This window comes from Pseudorasbora parva, chromosome 16, assembly GCF_024679245.1.
Source record: "Pseudorasbora parva isolate DD20220531a chromosome 16, ASM2467924v1, whole genome shotgun sequence".
NCBI lineage: Eukaryota > Metazoa > Chordata > Actinopteri > Cypriniformes > Gobionidae > Pseudorasbora > Pseudorasbora parva.
Genome location: NC_090187.1, coordinates 26533297 through 26556965, shown reverse-complemented (window position 1 = coordinate 26556965; position 23669 = coordinate 26533297). Strand labels below are relative to the sequence as shown.

The 23669-nt window shown below is 37.2% G+C and overlaps 1 protein-coding gene across 2 annotated transcripts in view; it reads left to right on the top strand.

Moving 5' to 3' along the window:
• The window catches only part of frmd4a (FERM domain containing 4A), a 199341-nt gene that overhangs the window by 19671 nt on the left and 156001 nt on the right, over positions 1 to 23669 (top strand). The window contains exon 1 of one of the 2 annotated variants that reach the window (XM_067420099.1): positions 20244 to 20369. The exons of the other annotated variant lie outside the window; for it this stretch is intronic. Within the exon in view, the coding sequence (XP_067276200.1) occupies positions 20337 to 20369 (33 nt within the window). The 5' untranslated portion in view covers positions 20244 to 20336. Of the gene's footprint in view, positions 1 to 20243; positions 20370 to 23669 lie in introns of those variants that run through there. 2 annotated transcript variants of the gene reach the window in all.

The following is a 23669-nucleotide window of genomic DNA, read 5'->3' as shown; positions in this document are numbered from 1 at the left end:
AAATGAAAACGTCATCAAGCTACGCCTTCTAGCAACCCCTAGCAGCGAAAATTACATATTGTGCCTTTAAGCCATTTGCTTTACGAGGACACAGGAAGGGTCTTCATATACACATTTGTGTCCTCATAGACAACACATACCTGAACAGTACACACACAAACACACACACACACACACACGTCATTATACACATTTGTGTCCTCATAGACAACACATACCTGAACAGTACACACACAAACACACGCACACACATGTGTGTATGTATATATATATATATATATATATATATATATATATATATATATATATATATATATATAAGAACCGCCCACAAGACAGGTAAACAATGTCTGAATTCTGCAATCATTACAGTTTGTTTTGTAGCTGTTCAATAGTGGGTAAAAGATGTTAGCAAGTACAAGGCTCTTACAATATAGCTATGCCGTGGTCTGGTGAGTGTTGGAGCAGAGGAATTGTTCCGGTAGGTTCTGCTCCAGTAGCAGGGGAGTTACATTAATGGAGAGAGTGCCATGTCACTGTGTGTGTGTGCATGAATCCATCTGTCTCACAGACCCAACAGATGTCAGCAACTGAAAACCCACACTGCGGTACCAAGGGAAGGTGCTAGGCGCTCCAAATCATGTTATGTTTGTATTAGGTGTCTATATAATATAGGGAACATATCTTAATAGAATCAATTAAATGCTACAAATCGAATCATTCACCTTCATGTCATTGTCTAGATTAGATGTTCATTTTATCACCTTTTCTCGTTTTTCTGTATGTAGCACAGCAAATACAGTGCAGCAGAGCTGATTACAAAGAATACATTAGTTACACTCATTTGATTTCTGCCCATTGTGTGTGTGTCTGTGTTTAAATATTAAGTTTGGTGTAATCTGATGGAATTTGAGAAAATGGGCAGGATGAATTGTCTGCTGCTGGGGCTTTTTATGTCATTCAAAGTGAGCTGTATCTGACACCATCCTAATGAAGCTCTACTGCGAGTGAATGGGAAATATACACACAGTTTCAACAGCAGGTCAGTCTATAAGTCCAGTTTCTGACAGCCAGAACATGTTTGGAAAATACAGATTTTCTGACAGACAGGAGATCCATTATAGAATATAAAATGTGAATGATGTTGTCAGATGTTATTCTGATGTCTCGTGTGAGCAGCGGTTTGAGTGAAGAGTTAAACTGGATAGTTAATATAGGTTTCCAAATGTGCTAGTATTAGGTGTGTCCCTTTATGCTTGAATATGACATAAACAAAGTTTGTTTAAAACCTGATGAACCCATCCATATCATCCAGCATGATTCTCTATCATTCATTCACCCTCATGTTATTCCAAACCTCTATGACTTTCTTTCTTCTTTAGAATTGTAGTGAGGACTTCACCTTTGTCTCCATAGCAACAGATGTGGCATCTTGTGGTCCAATAATCTCAAAAGGATTTAAAGCAGAAAAGCAAGAAAATATGGCAAATCATTTTTTTTAAATAAATAATTTTGTTTTAAAGTTTAGCAAGATTGCCTGTAGATTGAGCATTCAGCTTTATAAGAGTATGATTGAAAATGTACGTTAACAGGATCGTTCACCCAAAAATCGTCATTTGAAGAATGTTGGTAACCAGACAGTTGATGGTAGATATTATTATTTTTGCCATGGAAGTCAATGAGGTCCATCAATTATCTGGATACCAAAATTCTAAAAAATATCTTCTTTTGTGCTCAGCAGAACAACGAAATCCATACAGGTTTGAAACAACATGAGAGTGAGTAAATGATGACAAGATTTTCTTTTCTTTTTTTATCCCTTTAAAAAAAGAATGACGCATATGATACATGTAATGTGTTTCTCCCCTAGAGGGAGCTAGAGCATAAGACATGCACACTTTTGAAAAGATATACTGCATTCAATAGACTAACCCTGCGTCTCAATCAGCTCCCTAGTTCACTGGTCAGGGCACTCTGATCAGTGCCCTGATAACTGAACTAGGGAGCAGATTGAGACGCACCCTAATACTATCTATTAGACCTGGAATAAATAGAAAGGATTTGGATGCACCTTAAATCATAGTATGCTGAAAATAGTGTGAAAAAAAATTATTGGCTGCTATTCTTTTTCAAGTAAGTATATGGCGAGTTTTAGATGGTTTTCTTTTAACATTTTACATTTTGTGTGTGTGTTGAGATTCAACTATGTGATGGATTTTGTTCTGTATTGACATGATACGGCTGCTGCAGTTTTGTAGGCTGCACATCCACGATGTGAATCTCCCATTAAAATGAATGAGATCTGGTGACTGCTGCGGCCATTTGAGTACAGTAAACTCATTTTCATGTTCAAGAAACCAGTTTGAGACACTGTACACTGTTGCAATAATACTCATTCACTTTGGTACTATTTTCACAAGTAAGGTGTACACTTTCAAAACTAAAACAAAAATCCAAACTGATCTCACTTGTAACACAGCTAGTCATTCTTTCAAAACCTGATGTAATACTTTCATTCAGTTGCACATCTTTTCAGTCCACATAATCATTGTTTCACACAGAATTATTTTATTATGTATTGAGAACATTTCATTTACTCAACAAAACACAACAGTATGATCTTTCAATTTAGTACTTTAGTTTTAACAATCAGTTAATTCAACAGCAAACAATGCAAGATACATGTTTCTAATCACCCTCGTTGCTGAATTAATTACATTAATACCGGTTACAGATGCCACATTAGATATACACTTACATTACCTAACTTATGTAATTGAATCAATACTATCACAAATAGCTAATCTCTCTCTCTCTCTCTCTCTCTCTCTCTCTCTCTCTCTCTCTCTCTCTCTCTCTCTCTCTCTCTCTCTCTCTCTCTCTCTCTCTCTATAAATTACTAAATATAAAATTAAAATTAGAATTATTAAAATTATTAAAATACTATAAAAAATTAGTATTTTAAACTCTGATGTTAATCATGATTGCCCTTTTTGTACTCTTCGTGAGACAGTTTTTCACTGTTATATGGAATGTTGTCGTCTTGTGCCATTGTTTTCTATGTTGGAAGACCTTTTTAAATTGTTTGGTGTAGTTTTTTCCAAACATTTGTTTATTTTGGGTTATAGGTATTCCCAAAAAAGAGGGAGCAGTGTCAACTCTTTAACTTCATATTGGGAAGAGCAAAGATGGCTGTGTATATGAGTAGACGAAATAAGGTTGAAGGTTCTACTGATGATGATGCTGTTTTTGTATTTGTCAAAATGTTGAAAGCTCGTTTAAGAATAGACTTAAATTATTATAGTTTGATGAACGATCTAGGAATTTTCCAGTATATGGTGTTACAAAGATGTACTCTGCTCTGTTGTAGAGAATAATTAAATTTTCCAGAGTGTGCTAATTTAATATGATTGAGGTTTGTTTTTTATAATTGTTTTATAAAAGTATTTGTAAAAATCAAAAAAAAAAATTCTCTCTCTCTCTCTCTCGATCTCTCTCTCTCTCTCTATTTTGATTTGAGAGGCAAATCAAAAGTTTGATAGTAAGAGCTTTATGAAGAGCGGTTATTGTGAATAAAACATTTATAGAGATGAAAAGTAGTAAAAGGATACTTCGTGATTTTGTGCATTGTACTAACGCAACTGAAAAAAAATTGAACACCTACTTGTGAAAATAGTACCAAAGTGAATACAAAAAACTAAAAGATTTTCAAATGGTAGTAAGTGTCCCAAGAAAATCTCCTCCACACCACACCACCAGCAGCCTGAACTGTTGATACAAGGCAGAATGTAGCCACGCTTTCATATTGTTTATGCCATCTGAATGTAGCAGCAGAAATTGAGACTCATCAGACCAGGCAATGTTTTTCCAATCTTCTATTGTCCAAATTTGGTGAGCCGGTGTGAAATGTGTTCTTGTAGTGTGCAGATATTTGCAAATTGAGATGCAGCTGGTTTTGTTTATGGTTAGTGATCATGAGCTGATTGAATCCATTTGTCTCAATCTAGAACCAGGACAATATCATTTAGGAGAGAGCCAATTACTGATGCAAATGAACCAGAGTCAGAAAAAGCCACAGAATGAGCCAAATTAATTACTCAAATCCCACTAGATGGCTCCCCAATCCTGACAGATGATGTGCTCTCTGCCGTCGTCGATTCCCTCTATGCAGCAGCATGTCTTTTCCTGCTCAGCTAAAATGAGAAATCGACCTCGGGAGTGTGAGGCATGCACATGTCCCTTGGTGATTGCACTGATTGTGTGACCAGATGCTTGTTTGACAACTTATTGTTGGTTATCTATGGGAGTTTGTGTGTAAACCCTTGCACATGTGAGTGTTAGATGAGATCTGCTTATTATAAACAGTGCGAGGAGTCTAATTGTGTTTGTTTTTGTGTCATGTTACATTTCCAACCACCTTCATGTGCAGCATTTATCATTTTTCTCGATACACAATTTCTCGATGTTGTAATGTTATGATTTTATCATGTAAGTGTACTCTAAAATGAAAATATTTGTCCATCACAGATCATTTAGCTGCAGCGTCTAGCACTTAAAGCATTCAAGTTCCTGTTTGTGTGTGGCTTTGTTTTGGGAGTGTGTGTTTCCATCTGTCTGCTTGATTTAAATCATTCCAAATCCCTCTGCCCAAGCTCAAAGGTGGAAGGTCACAAGGGCCAAACGAATTGTTTTTCTGCTCGTGTTTTAAGGTCACTAAATCTCTAAATGCGCCCTGGGGGAGAGGTGCAAAAGAACATGGGAACAAAACTCATTTTTCATTCAATTCTTGCCTTATTTTTTAAGTACAGTATACAGCTAAAACATTCCTAAAAATGACTGTTTTGTTTATAAGTAATATTATTCGTAATATTATTCATAGTCACTATGTAATATAAAATGATACAGAGCCAGATAATGTATAAAAAACATAGTAAACTGATGAATAATTAATTTGCATACCTGTTTTAATGAATATTTAATGCTCTATAATCTGATAATCATCAACTTTGTCTTAAGTTATTCCAACAAATTATTTAGAGACTATTGATACTATTACAGTGTTTAGTAATAATTTGAATTAAAGTATCATAATTATGAATATATATATATATACTTTTATATTTTCTAGGGTTGCACAATATATCACCATATCGGTCACCATATCGTTATTGGCCGATATATATTTTAACATTACCGTTATCGATCAGATAAGAAGATTTGGCCGATATCTTAAAGGTGATAAATAATGGATTATTTCCTTTAGCTGAGACACTTCAGATGGGAACTGTTCGCCATAATGGTTTTGAATTGTTTGAAATATGATCAGTATTTTTTTTTTTTTTGGTAAGGAAAGTTGTTCATAGGAGTGTAAAATTAATTTTAAAACTTACTCTGGTTCAAGCTTCCATTAAAAAATGTGTTGGATTTACGTTTTTTTTTATTTTTATTTTTTTATGTCAACAGGTAACTGGTTTATGTTGAATTTAATTAAAATAGTTTTTTTCAGTAAACTTAAGTTTTTAAGTAAGGTTAATTCAATGCCATTTATTTAAACCAGGTTAACATTCTTAATTTTGTCCAAAACTATTAAGTTCAATTATTCTAAAAGGAATATCAAACAAAAACCATAACAAGTAATCCTGTTTAATTACAAAATTACAAATGTTATCTAACAAGAAACTGTTTCTGCGTTCTGCCCATGGGGACTTAAATGAAAGACTAGAACGAGAAGACTCGAGAGATAAACTAATCTTTTGTGTTTCTGGTGACTGCATAGCCTTGCCTATGTGGGGCTGGGACTTGATGAACTTGATGAAGACTCGAGAGAACTAATCTTTTCTGTTTCCGGACACATGTATTAAATATGAGGCTGTCACGGCCCAGATCAGACATGATGACGGAACTAACAGCTCAAACCAGAAGTCACGAGTGGTGTACTAATCTTTCTAGGGAGCCGACGTGATTAAATGTGAAGTGACTAAAGAGAGAACGATTTGGATCGGGAGGTGAGGGAAGCTAAGCAATTAATTAATAATTTCTTTCTCAAAGTTTGGCCATGACTGCATTAGCTTACAGTTTATTTTTTTAATTCCAAAAGTACTAAATGTGTTGAAAAATGTCACACGCAACATTTTAATTAGATTCTGCTTAAATGAACGAAATGACTTGAAAAAAAGATTTGTTAATTTGGCTGAACGAGATTCAAAGATCTGAGTTAGTAAAATGATCTGAGCTTCCCACTACTACAACTTTAATTGTTATTAGCAGGTCCTCGACCCAAGCACATGCCCTAAACTTCACCACAATGGTAACGTCTAACACAAACTTTTAAATACCAAAATAACAGAATATTAAGTCTAAATGTTAATGCATAAAAGTCTCTCCTCTTTCTCATCTTGTTCAAATGCATTAAATAGCACTTTATTTAAACATTTACTCTACGAATTCAGCCCCTTTGGAAAGCATGATGGGAAGTGAATTTGGTTACTTGACTGAAACAAGTTATTTGAAAATAAAAACATTGTTATGTCAAATAGTAACAGATTTAAGTCAATATAACATGAAGCAATTACATTTGAACCAGAAACCTGATATAATGGTGTTAAATTGAGATGAATTGCTTAAATAAAGTGAACAGCAATATACAATATTTATTTTTATTTTTTATTGTACAGTACAAACAAACTTTTTTGTTTGATTTATGTTTGTTTGGAACATGCCTTTTTATGGCGAGACTTTTGTTTTTGTAATCAGGCTCTCAAAAGTGACATATAAATGTGGATTTAGATGTATTGGCCAATATATCGGTTATCAGCTTTCGTATATAAATCATTATCGGTTATTGATATTGGCCAAAATGTTCATATCGGTGCATCCCTAATTTTAATTTAGCTACTTTTAGTAATTTTGATATTTGTTATTAATATTAGTCTTTGTATTAGTATTTTTATTTTTATTTTTAGTTTAAGTCATTTTAGTACTTCATTTTAAACTAATTTAAATTGAGTAATTTGTCAAGACAATATTTTTAATTTTTATATACGTTTTTAAGTTTACGTCTAATAGTTATACTTTTATTTTATTTTTATTTTTTCATAATTAAAAAAAATATATATTTAGTTTTACTTACTTCTTACTTACTAAATAGTCTCTGACAAATTTGATAAGAAATATTATAATTTCATAATATTGAGATATCTGACTTTTGTTTGCAGATATTGGCCAGTCTGTGCCCAGTCTGAAACTTAAAGATTTCTTTTGAAACACTAGAGGAGACTTATGACATTATTAGTATCTTTTTATGGAAATATATTATTTATTTATATTTATTCACAGGCATTTCAATTCAGGTGAATACATTTCAATGTAGGACCTGAAACAATACATCATTACACACACACACACACACACACACACACACACACACACACACACACACACACACACACACACACACACACACACACACGTATGATCTCCAGGGAGTTGTCTAAGAGTGTGTATAAATTTCTTGTCAGTATGCTGTAATGCCATCTCCAGGCCTGAGACGCTTGTGTGACCAGTGCAGTGCTAAATGACATCGTAATGCTGGACTGACTTACGATGGCAGTGCAGATGTGAAGGAAGGTGTTACTGCTTTAAATTATGGCAACAGATCTCTCTTCCAAAGGACAAGAAATGGCTCCATAAAAATGATGAGTTTGGTCTGGCTTTTGAGCTCAGTCACAGACACATATTTCATATTTATTATGCGTGAGTTTTCATTCACAGAACAGGCCATTTACTACTACTACTACTACTACTACTACATCTATCTATCTATCTATCTATCTATCTATCTATCTATCTATCTATCTATCTATCTATCTATCTATCTATCTATCTATCTATCTATCTATCTATCTATCTATCTATCTATCTATCTATCCATCCATCCATCCATCCATCCATCCATCCATCCATCCATCCATCCATCCATCCATCCATCCATCTAATCGGTCGTGATATTTCTTTATTTCCTCTTTTATCTCCTGTAATGTATTGCTCTGGGATAACAGTAATCTCAATTATGGGAGGTAATCATTTTTATTAATTAAATCCTCTGGTAACTCAGATGAGAAGATACAATATGACAATCTTCTCATTCATGCAAAGTACAGGAGGTGGAAATCTGGTGTCACGCGATTTAAGGTTTGTTCTTGTAGTTCTTAAAGGGTTAGTTCACCCAAAAAATAAATTGATGTCATTAATGACTCACCCTAATGTTGATCCACACCTGTTAGACCTCCGTTCATCTTCAGAACACAGTTTAAGATATTTTATATTTTAGTTCGAGAGCGTATCTAAGTGTCTTCTCTTCCGCATTTGTTTTCAAACCTCAAATAAAGATTCAAACAGATTGAAAGAACAGCGGATTGACTCATGATTCGGATCACCAATATCATGTGATTTCAGCAGTTTGGCAGTTTGACACTCGATCCAATTCATGAATCAATATGCTGATTCATGACCTTTTGAATCTTTATTTGAGGTTTGAAAACAAACACGGAAGAGAAGACAATGCTGAATAAAGTCGTAGTTTTAGTTATTTTTGGACCAAAATGTATTTTCGATGCTTCAAGAGATTCTAATTGACTAACTGATGTCACATATAGACTACTCTGATGATGTTTTTATTCCCTTTCTGGACATGGACAGTATAGTGTGCCTACACTTGAATACGCTCTTGGACTAAATATAAAATATCTTAAACTGTGTTCCGAAGATGAACGGAGGTCTTACATTTCTTACATATATTAAATTTCATTTTTGGGTAAACTAACTCTTTTAATGATTTTGCTTCAGGGCACGGATTTTACATTGGACACATTACTGAAGTTGTACTATTCCAATATTGTCCAAAAAGTAAACAGATGTTCTTAAAATAAATTGTATTAATATTATCATAAGGTGCAAAAGCCCAAATTATATGCTACATTATTGACATGACAAAAACTGAATAGGAAAATTGACAATTTTGTAAATACAGAATCTATCCAACTTTATTCTAGATTCATTTGGAAAAAAAGTAAATGAATATTTGTTTACCGTCCTAACTATGCACAATTAAATATTCAAATTGTATTATTTGCATTCAGCTGTTTTTTGTAAACCAGCTCCTTTTTTTTTGGTAGCAACCCACCGATTAAGAGCACTTATTTTGCGTACAATTTGCGTAAAAAAGGCTTCATCTAATATTCTTGTGAATATAGTGATCTGCATGCAGCAAAGATGGATTGTGAGCCTTTGAAAGGGAAAGAACAGCCTGAAAAATAATGTTTTGCCATTAGCCCAATGAATGAACAACACACAGAGCAGACACTGGCTGGCTGTCCTTCTTTTGTTTGTGCGTGTGTGTGTGTGTTTGCCCTGGCACTGGAGGCGGGAGAGAGACGGAGATCAGAGATGACGGACAGACCTCGCTGTCCTGCTTCCCGCTTGTTTCCTGCTGTCTCCCACCCCCACCTAAAAAAAACAGGGAGCGAAGCAAAGAAGCAGCGCAGATGCAGCCATCACTGCTTGCCGTCTGGAAAGCTAGGCAGGGGTTGCCCCTGACGACAGTTGCTAGGAGACTGCAGAGCAAGTGACTTCATACTTCAGTGTTTGCAGGGTCTCCGCACACACAGGGAGAGAAAGAGAGAGCACAGCACAGCATGTAGGACCTGCTTTACCATATCTTTTTATCACCTTTAATGATATATGAAAGCATGGCCTGCAGTAAAACACTGTGATATTGCTTGAAAGGGTATTGCAGCATAAATTTAGCAAATGTAGCATACATTTGTAAAAACAAAAAACAAAAAAATGAAATGTAACAAAAACACATACACGCTGTCATTGACATGGCGTTCACTCCAGAGCATTGCAGTGGATCCTTCTCTTACTTACTTTCAATTTGTATTTATCATTACAATAGTGAGCAGTGAACTCGGGCATAGAGCTGCAATGTTGCCTTGCACACAACTTTTGGACATGCTCGATCTCTATCTCTCATCAGAATTTCCCCAACCTATATCTAACACGAATAGATCTCTACCTGCCGCAGAAAATATATAAAACTCCTAATATTAGAGTAACAATTACAGAAGAATAAAATAAATCATATTTTGTTTCCTTTTGGAGCTTGGAAGGTTTCAGTTTGAGCAGATGTTTTATACCATCATCACTGTATTTCCCAGCACATTCAGCATCTGGCTCATATTCACAATCTCAAACATATTCTCAAAACTATCATTTTCAACATCTTCAAAATCAATATTTTGATCGCTGACAGCTTCTTTATCAGATCCACCATCAAGTGACAGTGACGGTAATATTTGATTGCGTTCAGTTCTCGATCTGCAGTAAATCAATGAGACATTTTTATGTTTTGCAGATTATTGTTTCGTTTTCCGTCTGCGGTAACTATGAGTGAAACGTCACTTTTTCATTGTGTTTCAGCCATTGCCACCTTATGGAATAAAGGTGAATTGCACTTATTTCATCATTATAAATATCATTATTGTTGTACAGAAAATAATATACGTACACACTTGCGTGCCTCGCTTCGTTAGCGACCCTATACAATGTCTACAAAAAATGAATGGGAAAACTTTTTTTTGTTATATTGTTTATAATTGAAGGGTAAATGTGTCCTCTGAATGCTACTTGCATTTTTAAGCAATGGAAATGAGCTACGCGATCTTGGATAAATTTAGAATCACGTTTAGTTTTGTTTTTCGAGATCATGATTATCCCCGATTCTGAACAACGAAAAACATGTTCTGACAAAATCTCTATTTAAAATGTTTAATTTGATTAATTATTTAATGAGTTTGAATGAATGAGCCATTGACAAATAAATCTTTGAATAAATCAGTTGTCGCAAACGACTGGTGTAACAATTTTATCAATAGGTTACAATTTGAAGCTTGAAGTTACTTTCAAAAGGTAATTTACTCAAATTTTGATCACTACCGTAGACATCAGTGTTTATATCCGAACTATAAACTTTTATCCCAGTACTTCTGTGATAATATTGATTATTATAAGACAGAAATGCTAATACTGTGTGGTTAAAAAAAATTTTTGTGAAGCCGTTTTTTACTTACACATGACAGCTGATCTCTCTTTCTCAGAGGCAGCGCAGATCTGAATGTTTCGGTGTGATTTTGTAAAGGTTTAACAGGCGAATCGTTGTTATTTAGGAATGAGATTGTGTGGGTGTTTAAATCGAGATTGTGTTCTTTTAATAATTAATCGTGCAGCTCTAATTGGAATTGAACTTCTATGGTTGATGATGGCGTTGTACGAAAACACAAGGGCAAAAGATTGCTGATGAACGTACATTGAGAAACAACTCTAGATTCGCCCCTATGTTCAGATTAAAATGAGAGAGAGAGAGAGAGAGAGAGAGAGAGAGAGAGAGAGAGAGAGAGAGAGAGAGAGAGAGAGAGAGAGAGAGAGAGAGAGAGAGAGAGCAAACTGTTTCTCTATTGTGTGTTTACTCAGCCATCGGGGATACAAGTGAATGAACGAAGTTGTGCAAGATTTTAATTATGAACTTCAGATTGATTTATTAGTTCATACATGTGGCTTCCACAATACCCACACGTATTAGAACAGGAAACTGTTAATTCAGTGCAGTCATCATTAACACCCACACCCACACCCATATGAAGCCCTTAGGGTTGGTGAATGGTGAGAGATAATATGACAGGTCTTCTGTTGGGTGCTCGTCATTGATCGTCACTTTAATGCATCGATTCTGCCACAGCTCATTGTTTTCTCTGGTTACCATGGCGACTGAGTTGCTGATGTAGATTCTGCTGTTTGTGCTCCTGGGATTGTGTCTTTTAACTCTTAGCATGAAGTAACAAAAGACAGTACCATGGTAATGTTTATGTTATTTACATGCTTTTTAAAGGTACCATTTCCAAAAATCATGAGTAATACTATGGTACTTAATTGAGCTAAGTATCATTTTCTAAAACTATTAAAAACATTTGTGCTGCTAACTGATCGATTGAGCAATTCAAAACAAGGGCTTAAGCTTTGTTTATACTCGACGCGTCCGCATGAGCGTGAGGGTGCGCGTGGCAAAAATGACGTAGACGCGGAGGGGGTGGTCGTGCGTGTTGGGTCCGCAAGACCCCATTTCGCCTGCCGGTGTCATGACAAATCCTGTCCCCCTGTGAAATCGTGTCCGCTGGTAGCGGTTTTAAATGCCTGATCAAAAGTTGTTATACATGGTTCTGGACAATTCATTGTTTAAAAATAACTAAATAATAAACTAATAAACTATGAATTCATTGCCATAATAAGTACACACGCAAAACATTTATTTAAAATATTTAATTGATTGCTATAATGGGAGCAAAAACATGTTCTGAATTATATACTTATATAAGCACTTATAGCTTCAGTTATATACTACTAATATATGAAACATATGCTTTGTAAGACATTAAAGACTATTTTAACACAATTTAAACAGCAAAAATCAAAACGCGATTGTGTAAGAATTGTAATCAGGCTCTGAACAGATTACCTATTAAAATTTCTTTCAGCCAATAGAATCGCTCTTGGGGTCCTTGCGGACACGATTTCACAGGGGGACAGGATTTTTCATGACACCGGTGTGCAGCGCATTTTTTGTAACTCTGCGCGCAGCTCCGCATCCGAAGATGAACGAGTTCTCGGCGAATCTAGCCGAGCATGACGTCTCATCACACCGGCACCCAGTTTGCACATACAAATTAGGTGCTTATATTTACTAAATGAGCCTACAAAAGCAGAAATAAGCCATTTTAAATAAAGATCCATGTTAAATCAAATCAATAAATAAATCACGACACTAAAGTTTAGTAAAGTTAGGAAATATTTAAGAGATCGTTAATTTAGTGCATATTTTGTTCTCATGTCACAAGTAATAATATCAAGCAAAGGTTTACTGAGTTTTACACAATTCTTTCGTAGTGTGGTTTTTGGTGAAATGAACTAAAATAAATATCATCATCATAACCTGTGTACATTAGCCCACTTCTTCTCAACGCTTTTTCCTGTTGGTTAATAGAACAATTACTCTGAGTTGCCCTCTGTCGTTTCAATGAATAGCACAGCGGCATGCGCGTCAAGTATAAACGCTTCGTCCGTTTGGGGAGGAGCACGCGCAGTCAGCGGAGGCTCGCGCAGCGGAGCCAGGCGAAAGTATAAACAAGCCTTAAGTTTGATGACACCAAGTTTGAGCGCAGAATCCCATCTGCCGGTGGAAAAGTTGAAAATGTTCATGGATGCGATTATTAACGTTACTGTAGTATGAAGAAGAGCAGGACTGAGTGTTGTGGAGCTGAACAGGGCCGTTGGAGTGATTGTTAATAAGATGAACGCAACACACGCCTCATGAGCAACGGGACATTTATTATGCCACAGTCGCCTGTGCCATTTCTGCTTTTCGGTCGTGAGTATGAGGTAACGCAGCTATGACACTTGTTACACACACTACAGTGAGAGTACAGCGTTCCTGCCAAATAAAACAAGAAACCGAGGGTAACGCTGATATTACACATTTAACAGGCGGCTCCCTAACACGTACCAATTCCTTGGTTAAAATTGCAATTTTCTCACGATTTACAAATAGTTGGAAACATTTGGAATAATGTATATTCAACTGACCTAAATATATAACACTGGCCTTTTGGTTTTTGCATATTTTACTGAAAAAGTATTACAAAGTTCACCTTTAAAACTATTTAAATAATACTAAAATACATTGTGTAAACATTGTCTTTAATGGTAATGTTTCTACTTTTAAAACATGTACATGTTTCCAGTTCTTAATAGCCTTTCGGTTTTTGTAGGAAAACTCTCTCAGCAGGAGCAAATTAATTACATTTTATCCACCTGCAAAAAAACCTAAACCAGCAATGAATTAATAAGAAGTGAATTCCTGTCAAAACCTTTAGCCGAGATGGAACCACTCTTAAAAGCGATTGGCCTGATGAATTCTTAATTGGTTCATTTTAGCTTGTTATGTTAATGGCGACTAATTGATGATTACACCCATTAGTCCAGATCTGCCCCACTGTGAAGCCTGTTTCTCTGTTGTTTCCAGGAGCGAAGAGCCCATTAGCAGGATCCTAACACTCTATAGATCCTAATGAAAGCCTTCAGCAGATGTACTTAGAGAAAATTATACTCCTCTGTGTTCTCCAGCTTGGATCTGTCTGGATATCAGAGTCAATATTTACCCAGAGACACAATGTTAAACCTTCTATCGCCATGTCAACCACTGATGATGTAATGGCTAATCTTTTTTGTCTTTCATTGGGGGCTTGGTCTGTTTTAGGCAAATATATGTCATCTGTCACAACCCTATTTGTGAGTGTCTATGTGAATGCTGGGTCCAAGGTAAACGCTTGCCAAATATACAATAAAAATATATATCAATTTGGGAGAATGCTAATCAGACCCTGTAAGTAAAGGGGTTTAAAGGTGCTGTGTGTAATATTTATGAGGATCAATTTACAGAAATGCAATGCAATATAATATTTAACCATGTTTTTATGCATCTCGCATAATGAACTGTTTTGCTTTTATTACCTTTTTTTGCTGTGTGTGTGTGTGTCCTTGTTTTTATTACATTGTGGCGACCAAATGCCCCTGTAACGAAGTTCTTAGCTGGAAGGAAGGAGACGGGAACCGGCGAACGTTCAACAAACTTTTTAATGTAAAAATAAATAAACTAAACTAAAGTAAAACCGCGGGCAGCCCCTCACGGATGACTGCCCACACACACATAATAAAACGTAAACAAAACATAACATAAATCCAGGCCTGGTCCTCTCTCGTCCTTCGCTGCCTTCGCTCCTCCTTTTATGCTCCCGTCTCTTGGCCGCGAGACGAGACCGGTGTGTCCGGTGTGTAAGGGGATAGAATGTACAGTTTGTACAGTATAAAAACCATTGGGTCTATGGAGAGTCCCCACAAAGATAGTGAGTGAACCAAACGTTTGTGTGTGTGTGTGTGTGTGGGCATGTGGGCATGCTTTTGTGACATGTGGACACAAATGTGTATAATGACATGGGTATGACATAGGTATTACAAGGAGAGGGTGAAATATGAGGACATTGGCCATGTCCTCACTTTTCAAAATTCTTCTAAATCTTTTTTTTTTTTTAAACAAAAGTTTTTTTTTAGAAAGTAAAAAGGCAAAATGTTTCCTGTGATGGGTAGGTTTAGGGGCAGGGGCAGTGTAAGAGGATAAAAAATACGGTTTGTACAGTATGCCTATGGAATATCCCCATATGTCACAAAAACAAACGTGTGTGTGTGTGTGTGTGTGTGTGTGTGTGTGTGTGTGTGTGTGTGTGTGTGTGTGTGTGTGTGTGTGTGTGTGTGTGTGTGTGTGTGTGTGTGTGTGTGTGTCTGTCTATATCAGGAAAACTTTTATGTATGTTTTTGAAAGAAGTCTCTTATTCTCACCAAGGCTGCAAAAGTAAAAACAGTAATATCGTTTTAAAATAACTTTTTTTCTTTTTTTGTACAATGTAATTTGTTCGTGTGTTGTCAAAGCTGAATTTTCAGTAGTCATTACTCCATTCTTCGGTGTCAAGTTATTTGTATATACTTTATTTTATATATTGTTATTTCCTAAATATATGGCTCGTAAATATTTATGCTCTGAATTTTCTCATTTCATGTTTATGTGTGGAGGCTGAGTATTTGTGCTTTGTTTGGGGTGGGATGTGCCTTAAAAGCAGTTTAACACTTCCTGTTAGCACTTGCTCTATAAGAAGATTGATGAGTTTGCCACCCAACGTTGACACCTCCTCAGAATAATAGAAGTATGATTTAGCTCAATAAAGTGGAATCAGGTTTACTTTGTTTATTGAGTTTTATTATATGGATATCCAGTGGTTGGTTCAGTGGAATAAAAGAAATTCAATTCCATCTATGCTATTTATATTCATGATTTATTTATACATAGTTTTTTTTTTATTAAGGTCAATGGACTTTTACTGGCAGCAGACATCAATTCATTAATGTAACCTCATGGACCTCATGCAAATGTTTGATGTACATTGAGTGTGCAACAAATTGTATGATAGATGTATGATTTGTGCATAAGTTTGCATTTTCTAGGTATTCAAAGATTGTTGGGTTAGCTGTGTGTTTGTGTTGCTATAGCTACAAATCTCATACACTGAAGAAGAGGAATGCACATGATGGAATGGTGTAGTTTTAGCATATGCTGAGCAATTCTTATTTTAACTGCTTTATAAAGTCTATATGCTCAAAATATAGTCCTGAGGTCATATGTCATGTAAACAGAGTGATGACAGGTGGTTTGACCGGTGCAGAACAGAGATTAGTTTGATCTCTGGAGATCTCATTGATTTCCTTGTGGGTTTTTGAAAGGTCATAGTGGAGAAATGCCTCTAAATAGACAGAAAGCATCACATGACGGATTAAACTTCAGTTCCAGAACCACCAGAGAGAAAACAAGTGGCTTTTTATTGTTTCCCAATAGAGTGGAAATCATTGCATGTTGTGAGCCTTTTAGAGTACCTAGAGAGGAAGTGGAATTTGGAGGTGTAAATGAAAGTTGCTATGGTGATCGTGATGCATGAATCTTAAATGACGAGAGAGAAAGTTGTGTGTACGTCTAAGAGAAGCCTGCAGAGAAATAGAAAACTCATTAACGCTTCTTTGACTTTTGAATGAAGTGAAGTGATACACTTAAAGTCCCAAATGTGTAACTGAGAGAGATGTATTTGTCAGTAAAGCTACGGATGTTCCTGTTCACGTTTTAATTGATTCTGAGAGATCATACTTGTGACAGCAAGGAAATCTCTCCGATATCTGAGAATCGGGGTTAAGACTCCAGGGATAGGAGATGAGAGGAATTGAGTGTGTGTGTGTGTGTGTGTGTGTGTGTGTGTGTGTGTGTGTGTGTGTGTGTGTGTGTGTGTGTGTGTGTGTGTGTGTGTGTGTGTGTGTGTGTGTGTGTGTGTGTGTGTGTGTGTGTGTGTGTGTGTGAGGATATGAGAATGATTGCATTAATAAGAGACAGAAGCTCCGTGCTAAAAACTAGTGAGTTGACTTACTGCCCTACATAGTGAGCATCTTGAGTTAAATTAAATCTCATGTGACTAGATAGTTACTAGACTAGATTTGATAGACTAGATTCTAGATAGACAAATAATGTTCTACATATTAAGCCCACAAGACTTCAAAATTAGCAACAACTCAACATATAGCACACAAGGGTAAAAATATATATATTATTACAATTTGATGAAACAATATTTTTTTATCAACAACATTTCTTTCACTATGCCTGCCATCTTGGATATACACTCACTTAAATGATTATTAGGAACACCTGTTAAGTTTCTCATTATTAAAATTATCTAATCAACCAATCACATGGCAGTTGCTTCAATGCATTTAGTTCAGACGGTACGATTTTCAAACTCGTTGGGTCACTGCTTTTTTTACACTGCATTACTATCTGGGGTTATCATTCAGTCACTGCTGTGTTCACACTGCACAATGGATCGGCGACAGGAGAGTTCACACTGCATGACTGTACAAGAGGAACAATCGCCGACAACTCTTTCTCTCCGGTGCGCAAACTACGTTTCCCAACCAAACACACGTGCGATGTGACAAGTAAACAACGCAAGATCACACGTGCGTCAGACCAGCGTTCTCGCGCGAGACTTGGAATTGTTATAAAAAATAATAAACTGCTCAACGTTTGCTCCAAATTGTCTGTGTGCTGATTTGTGGAGAAAAAGAAAAAAGTATATTGCAGAGGAAATCGTTGGAGAGACAGAGGGAGCAAGGATTGTGTTCTGCAAAGAGAGTTTGAGGTAAATAATTAATTTTGCAATGTGCTGCGGCTGGGGCTGGATGTGCAGATATTTGGGCTTTGTTTCTGTTTGATATAATTGTAAATATATATCTATTAAAATAATGATATTCTGTCTATAAATCCTCCCTGAACCTCCCGCTGCCCTGTATCTCACTCTCTCATTGGCCGTTGGTCATCACCGATGTAATTTTCAGTCAGAACTCACACCCAAGTTCACACTGCAGGAGTTTAAATCGCCGATAGGTCCAGATATTTACCATGCCAAATATCTCGCTGGCGTCGGCGACTCGTCTGCGATTCTCTCTGATCACGTCTTTGATCATTCACACTGCGTGATTGTCACTCGCGTGCACAAGCACCGATTTGCCTATGATCTCGGGCATTTGTCTGCAATTTCGCAAACCTGTCAGCGAGTCAAAATCGGGGCTAAAATCGGGCAGTGTGAACTCGGCTTTAGTGGGGTGATCCTGGTCAAGACAATCTCCTGAACTCCAAACTGAATGTCAGAATGGGAAAGAAAGGTGATTTAAGCAATTTTAAGCGTGGCATGCTTGTTGGTCTGAGTATTTCACAATCTGCTCAGTTACTGAGATTTTCATGCACAACCATTTCTAGGGTTTACAAAGAATGGTGTGAAAAGGGAAAAACATCCAGTATGCGGCAGTCCTGTGGGCGAAAATTCTTTGTTGATGCTAGAGGTCAGAGGAGAATGGGCCGACTGATTCAAGCTGATAGAAGAGCAACTTTGACTGAAATAACCACTCGTTACAACCAAGCTATGGAGCAAAGCATCTGTAAAGTCACAACTAGCACAACCTTTTGGCGGATGGGCTACAGCAGCAGAAGCCCCCATGGTCTGAGATTATACCACTCATCTCCACTACAAATAGGAAAAAGAGGCTACAATTTCCACAAGCTCACCAAAATTGGACAGTTGAAGACTGGAAAAATGTTGCCTGGTCTGATGAGTCTCGATTTCTTTTGAGACATTCAGATGGTAGATTCAGAATTTGAGAGCCTAAAGTGTGCCAAGAAAACATCCCCCACACCATTACACCACCACCATTACACCACCATTACGCCTGCACAGTGGTATCAAGGCATGATGGTGGTGGTGTAATGGTGTGGGGGAGGTTTTCTTTGTGCACTTTAGGCCCCTTAGTGCCAATTGGGCATCATTTAAAAGACACGGACTAAGCGTGTACCCATAACATGTACCCATTTTCTGATGGCTACTTCCAGCAGGATAATGCACCATGTCACAAAGCTTGAATCATTTCAAATTGGTTTATTGAACATGACAATGAGTTCACTGTACTAAAAAGGCTCCCACAGTCACCATATCTCAACCCAATAGTATGTATATAAATATAAAACATTCAGGTATAACATTATTATAAGGTGAAGTGAATAACACTGATTATCTCTTCATCACGGCACCTGTTTTTGGGTTGAATATATTAGGCTTCAAGTGAACATTTTGTCCTCAAAGTTGATGTATTAGAAACAGGAAAGATGGGCAAGCAGAAGGATTTGAGCGACTTTGACAAGTGCCATATTGTGATGGCTAGACGACTGGGTTAGACCATCTCCAAAACTGCAGCTCTTGTGGTGTGTTCCCATTCTGCATTGGTCAGTATCTATCAAAAGTGGTCCAAGGAAGGAACAGGGGTGAACCGGCGATAGGGTCATGGGTGGCCAAGACTCATTGATGCACGTGGGGAGTGAAGGCTGGCCAGTGTAGTCTGATCAGACGAGCATCTGTATTTGCTAAACAAACATTGAGCATTGTTTAATGTGCTAAACAAACAAGTCTGATCCATCGAGGCCTCACCTTGCAACTGACAGGACTTAAAGGATCTGCTGCTAACATCTTGGTGCCAAATACCACAGCACACTTTAAGGCGTCTAGTGGAGTCTATGCCTCAAAGGCTGTTTTGGCAGTAAAATGGGGACCAACCCAATATTAGGTCATAATGTTATGCCTGACCGGTGTGTGTATACCCAAACTCATGTTAGATGTGATGATTCACCCTTATTTAATTTGACAGCTCTAATATATAATTCTATTTTTTGTATTCTTACATTTCTGAATATGTGTATAGATGTATGATAGCTCACTTTCACTCACAGTGGAATGTATCACACACACACAACATGGCAACCTTTTCTCAAGTACAAACTCCCACGGTCCATGCACACAACACACACACACACACACACACACACACACAGAGAGAGAGAGAGGCTTTCCTGCAGGGGTGGGGGGATGCTCTGACGTTAAGAGAGTGTGTGTGTGTGTGTGTGTATGTGAGACCACGAGTGCGCCCAGAGCTGTGCTCATTGCTCGGTGAGAGTGGAGCGCTTTGGATACCTTACCGGAGCGATGATGGCTGAGTGAAAGGATTGTGGGTATTCTGAGGAATGAGCAGAAGACATGGAAGGGCTGCTTTCTCCCATGCGCACACGGGTAAGTGCTCTGGTTGCCAGGGGATATGGGAAAAATGCTATAGAATGAGAGAGGGAGAGAGAGTGCCGGTAAAAACGTGGGTTTTAATGTCCCTTCTGCCTGGAAACAGCAGCATAAGGACTGAAAACATGAGATAACTATATTAAAAGGTTGTGGTGGCTTTATTTTAGGTTTTTAAGGGTTTATTTGGTTGTTTTTGTAAAGTGTGGGTGGCTTCTCACATACATGCTAGTATTTTTGGTTAAAAGGAGAGCTTGTGTGGTGGTGGATGCGAAATGCAGAGGTATAAATCACAAACAGCAAGTTAAGGTAAAGTCTAGGTCAGACTTTAGCATCTGTGTTTGCATTGACACTGAATGCAAAAGCAGAGAGAGGATGAAAAAAGAGATAGAGAAGGAACACAATGTCATTTGATCATTGTCTGCAGATGCAGAAGTATAAAGAGTAATATTGAATTCATAAAGATTTTCATTTGTGTCCAGTGATCCGCGTTTATAGGAAGAGTCAACCTGTGACATTTCATCATATCGCTTCTCATCTATCATTCTCTTTTTTAGGCATTCTCCATCTAGCTCCATAAATGTGTGTGAATACATAGAATGGTTTTCTGAATAGTGTGTGAGCACATACTGGTTCGGCATCAGCGGTGTGTGTGGGAGTGAGTTTATAGAAATCATAATCATACAGGTGATGCAGCCACACATGCCTTCCAGATGGCAGCGGCGTTACGCTTCGAACTTTAATGCATTAATAAATATGTATAGGTGTGTATTAAAAAAATGGTTATGTTGTGATAGGCTACAATACACGACCCTGCAATCCCATCAGTAGCATTGTGTGTGTGTGTGTGTGTGTGTGTGTGTGTGTGTGTGTGTGTGTGTGTGTGTGCGACCTGGTAATCCCTACGTTATGGGGACAAAATGTCCCCACAAAGATGGCAATGTCCGAAATCCTTGTCCTTATGGGGACATTTTTAGGTCCCCATGAGGAAAACAGCTTATAAATCACACAGAAGGAGTTTTATGTGAGTAAAAATGCAGAATGTTTCCTGTGATGGGTAGGTTTAGGGGCAGGGGCAGTGTAAGGGGATAGGATGTACAGTTTGTACAGTATGAAATCCATAACCGCCTATGAAAAGTCCCCATAAAACATGGAAACACGACTGTGCGTGTGTGCGTGTGTGTGTGCGTGTGTGTGTGTGTGTGTGTGTGTGTGTGTGTGTGTGTGTAGTGTGTGTGTGTCAGATTTTTTATTTTTTTATTTTAGAAAATCATTTCTGTCATCAAACAAGTTGAAAGAAAATAGAAGAGATGTCATTGCAATATATTATTTTATAAGTTATTTTAATGAAAGTTTACATGGGCACATGACTTTTTTAAAAGATGGTATGCATGCCTCTATGATTAAAGCATTTATAGTAATAAATATGGCACTGTGCCATAAAAATAGGATTTGTCCATTTTGAGTCGATGGTGACTTTAAATATGTCAAAGCTTTTCTTTGTTATTTTGAGACCTCTCTCTCTCTCTCTCTCTCTCTCTCTCTCTCTCTCTCTCTCTCTCTCTCTCTCTCTCTCTCTCTCTCTCTCTCTCTCTCTCTCTCTCTCTCTCTCTCTCTCTCTCTCTCTCTCTCTCTCTCTCTCTCTCTCTCTCTCTCTCTCTCTCTCTAAATCCGAAATCATAATTTATTAGAATATACTTATTCTATTGAATATAACTTATACTCTAACTCATCATCCAGAACAAGTGGGCTGCTGGGCTGCTGTTTGTTTTTGTTCTGAATCTTATCAGCTCATTGTGTGTGTGTGTGTGTGTGTGTGTGTGTGTGTGTGTGTGTGTGTGTGTGTGTGTGTGTTTACATGAGGCCAACAGATTGCCAGCACAGCAGGATGTTTGTTCTACTTTCTAATATAAACCATTTCAAACTGTGTGGCTTTAGTAGAATTCCGTTTCAATTAATTAACACATTAATTTTTACAAAGTGCTATTTATGATACTGTGTGTGTGCGTGCGTGCGTGCGTGTGTGTGTTCGTAAGGACCAGTTTGAGTGAAGCGAGTAAAGTGAGGAAATTGTAGCTGGCCTCGAGACCCCTGTTTGAGGGCTGAAACTTTTTAAGGGAGAAGGTTATAATTATGTTCAAGGTAAGAGTTTGGGTTAAACACTGAGCTGTGGTGGGTAGGGTTAGGGTTAGGAGCTAGAGATTGCATTGTGCAATGAATGTCCTCCATAAGAGAGATGTACAGGAATGTGTGTGTGTACATGTTTTTCTAGTGTTCTTACATGGTTTATGAGGATACAAATGTGTATAATGATAATGATTACAATATAAACATGGTTTCTTCCTGTGTCCTTGTAAACCAAATAGCTTAAAAAACATAAACTGTTTTTTTTTTTTTTTTTTTAAATGTCAAAGGTTTTCTGTGATGTGCATGTTCGGGTAGGGTTAGTGTAGGGGATATCATATACAGTTTGTACAGCATAACAACCATTACGCCTATAGAGAGTAAACCACATATTCGTGTGTATGTGTGTGCGTGCGTGCGTGCGTGTGTGTGTGTGTGTGTGTGTGTGTGTTTGCGCACACGGATTCAGCACTGTATTGTGGTGCTGAGGTAGCAATTGTCAACGAGTCAAGTCTAGCCATGCATGAAAAAACAGAGATGAAGAGAAAGGGGTATAAAGAGATGTCAGCAGTCTTGTCTGATTTGAGCAGACAGCAGAAATGTAATACATTATTCCTCAATCTTAGTCCACAGGGGCTTTAGAAACACTCTTTAGAGTTATTGAAACACACTCAGCACAATTGAACATTACGTGAGAAACCCTTGTGACTGCCCTCCTCATAGCATTTGAAAGCATGATTGGTGCTCCTAATGTGAAAGCTGTTCCCAAAGCAACATTATCGATTATATTTTCGATATATTCTAAGGCTTTGAATATATCCTTGTGGAGAAGACAATCCTGTAGTGTCCCGCAGGGTTGATGTAATTTTGTAGACCAACTCATAAGTTTGCATCACCCTGATTCCCTCAACAAAATGGCAAAAGGATTTTTCCAGCGACTTTTATTGCAGAAAATGACAAAAGTTTATGATTTTTACACATTTCATTCATCAAAATAATCTTCACAAATAAACACAGCTTTTGAATCATAAAGCCTAAATACAATCGCCAGAAGGTAAAAGCTAAAGGGATTCTGTAACTGGTATAGCTAACTAACCAACTACAGTTGCACCACTTCATCACCACCACTAAGCTTAAACTTTTTCAATCTTTGAGTTAGCTTGTGAATATAAATAC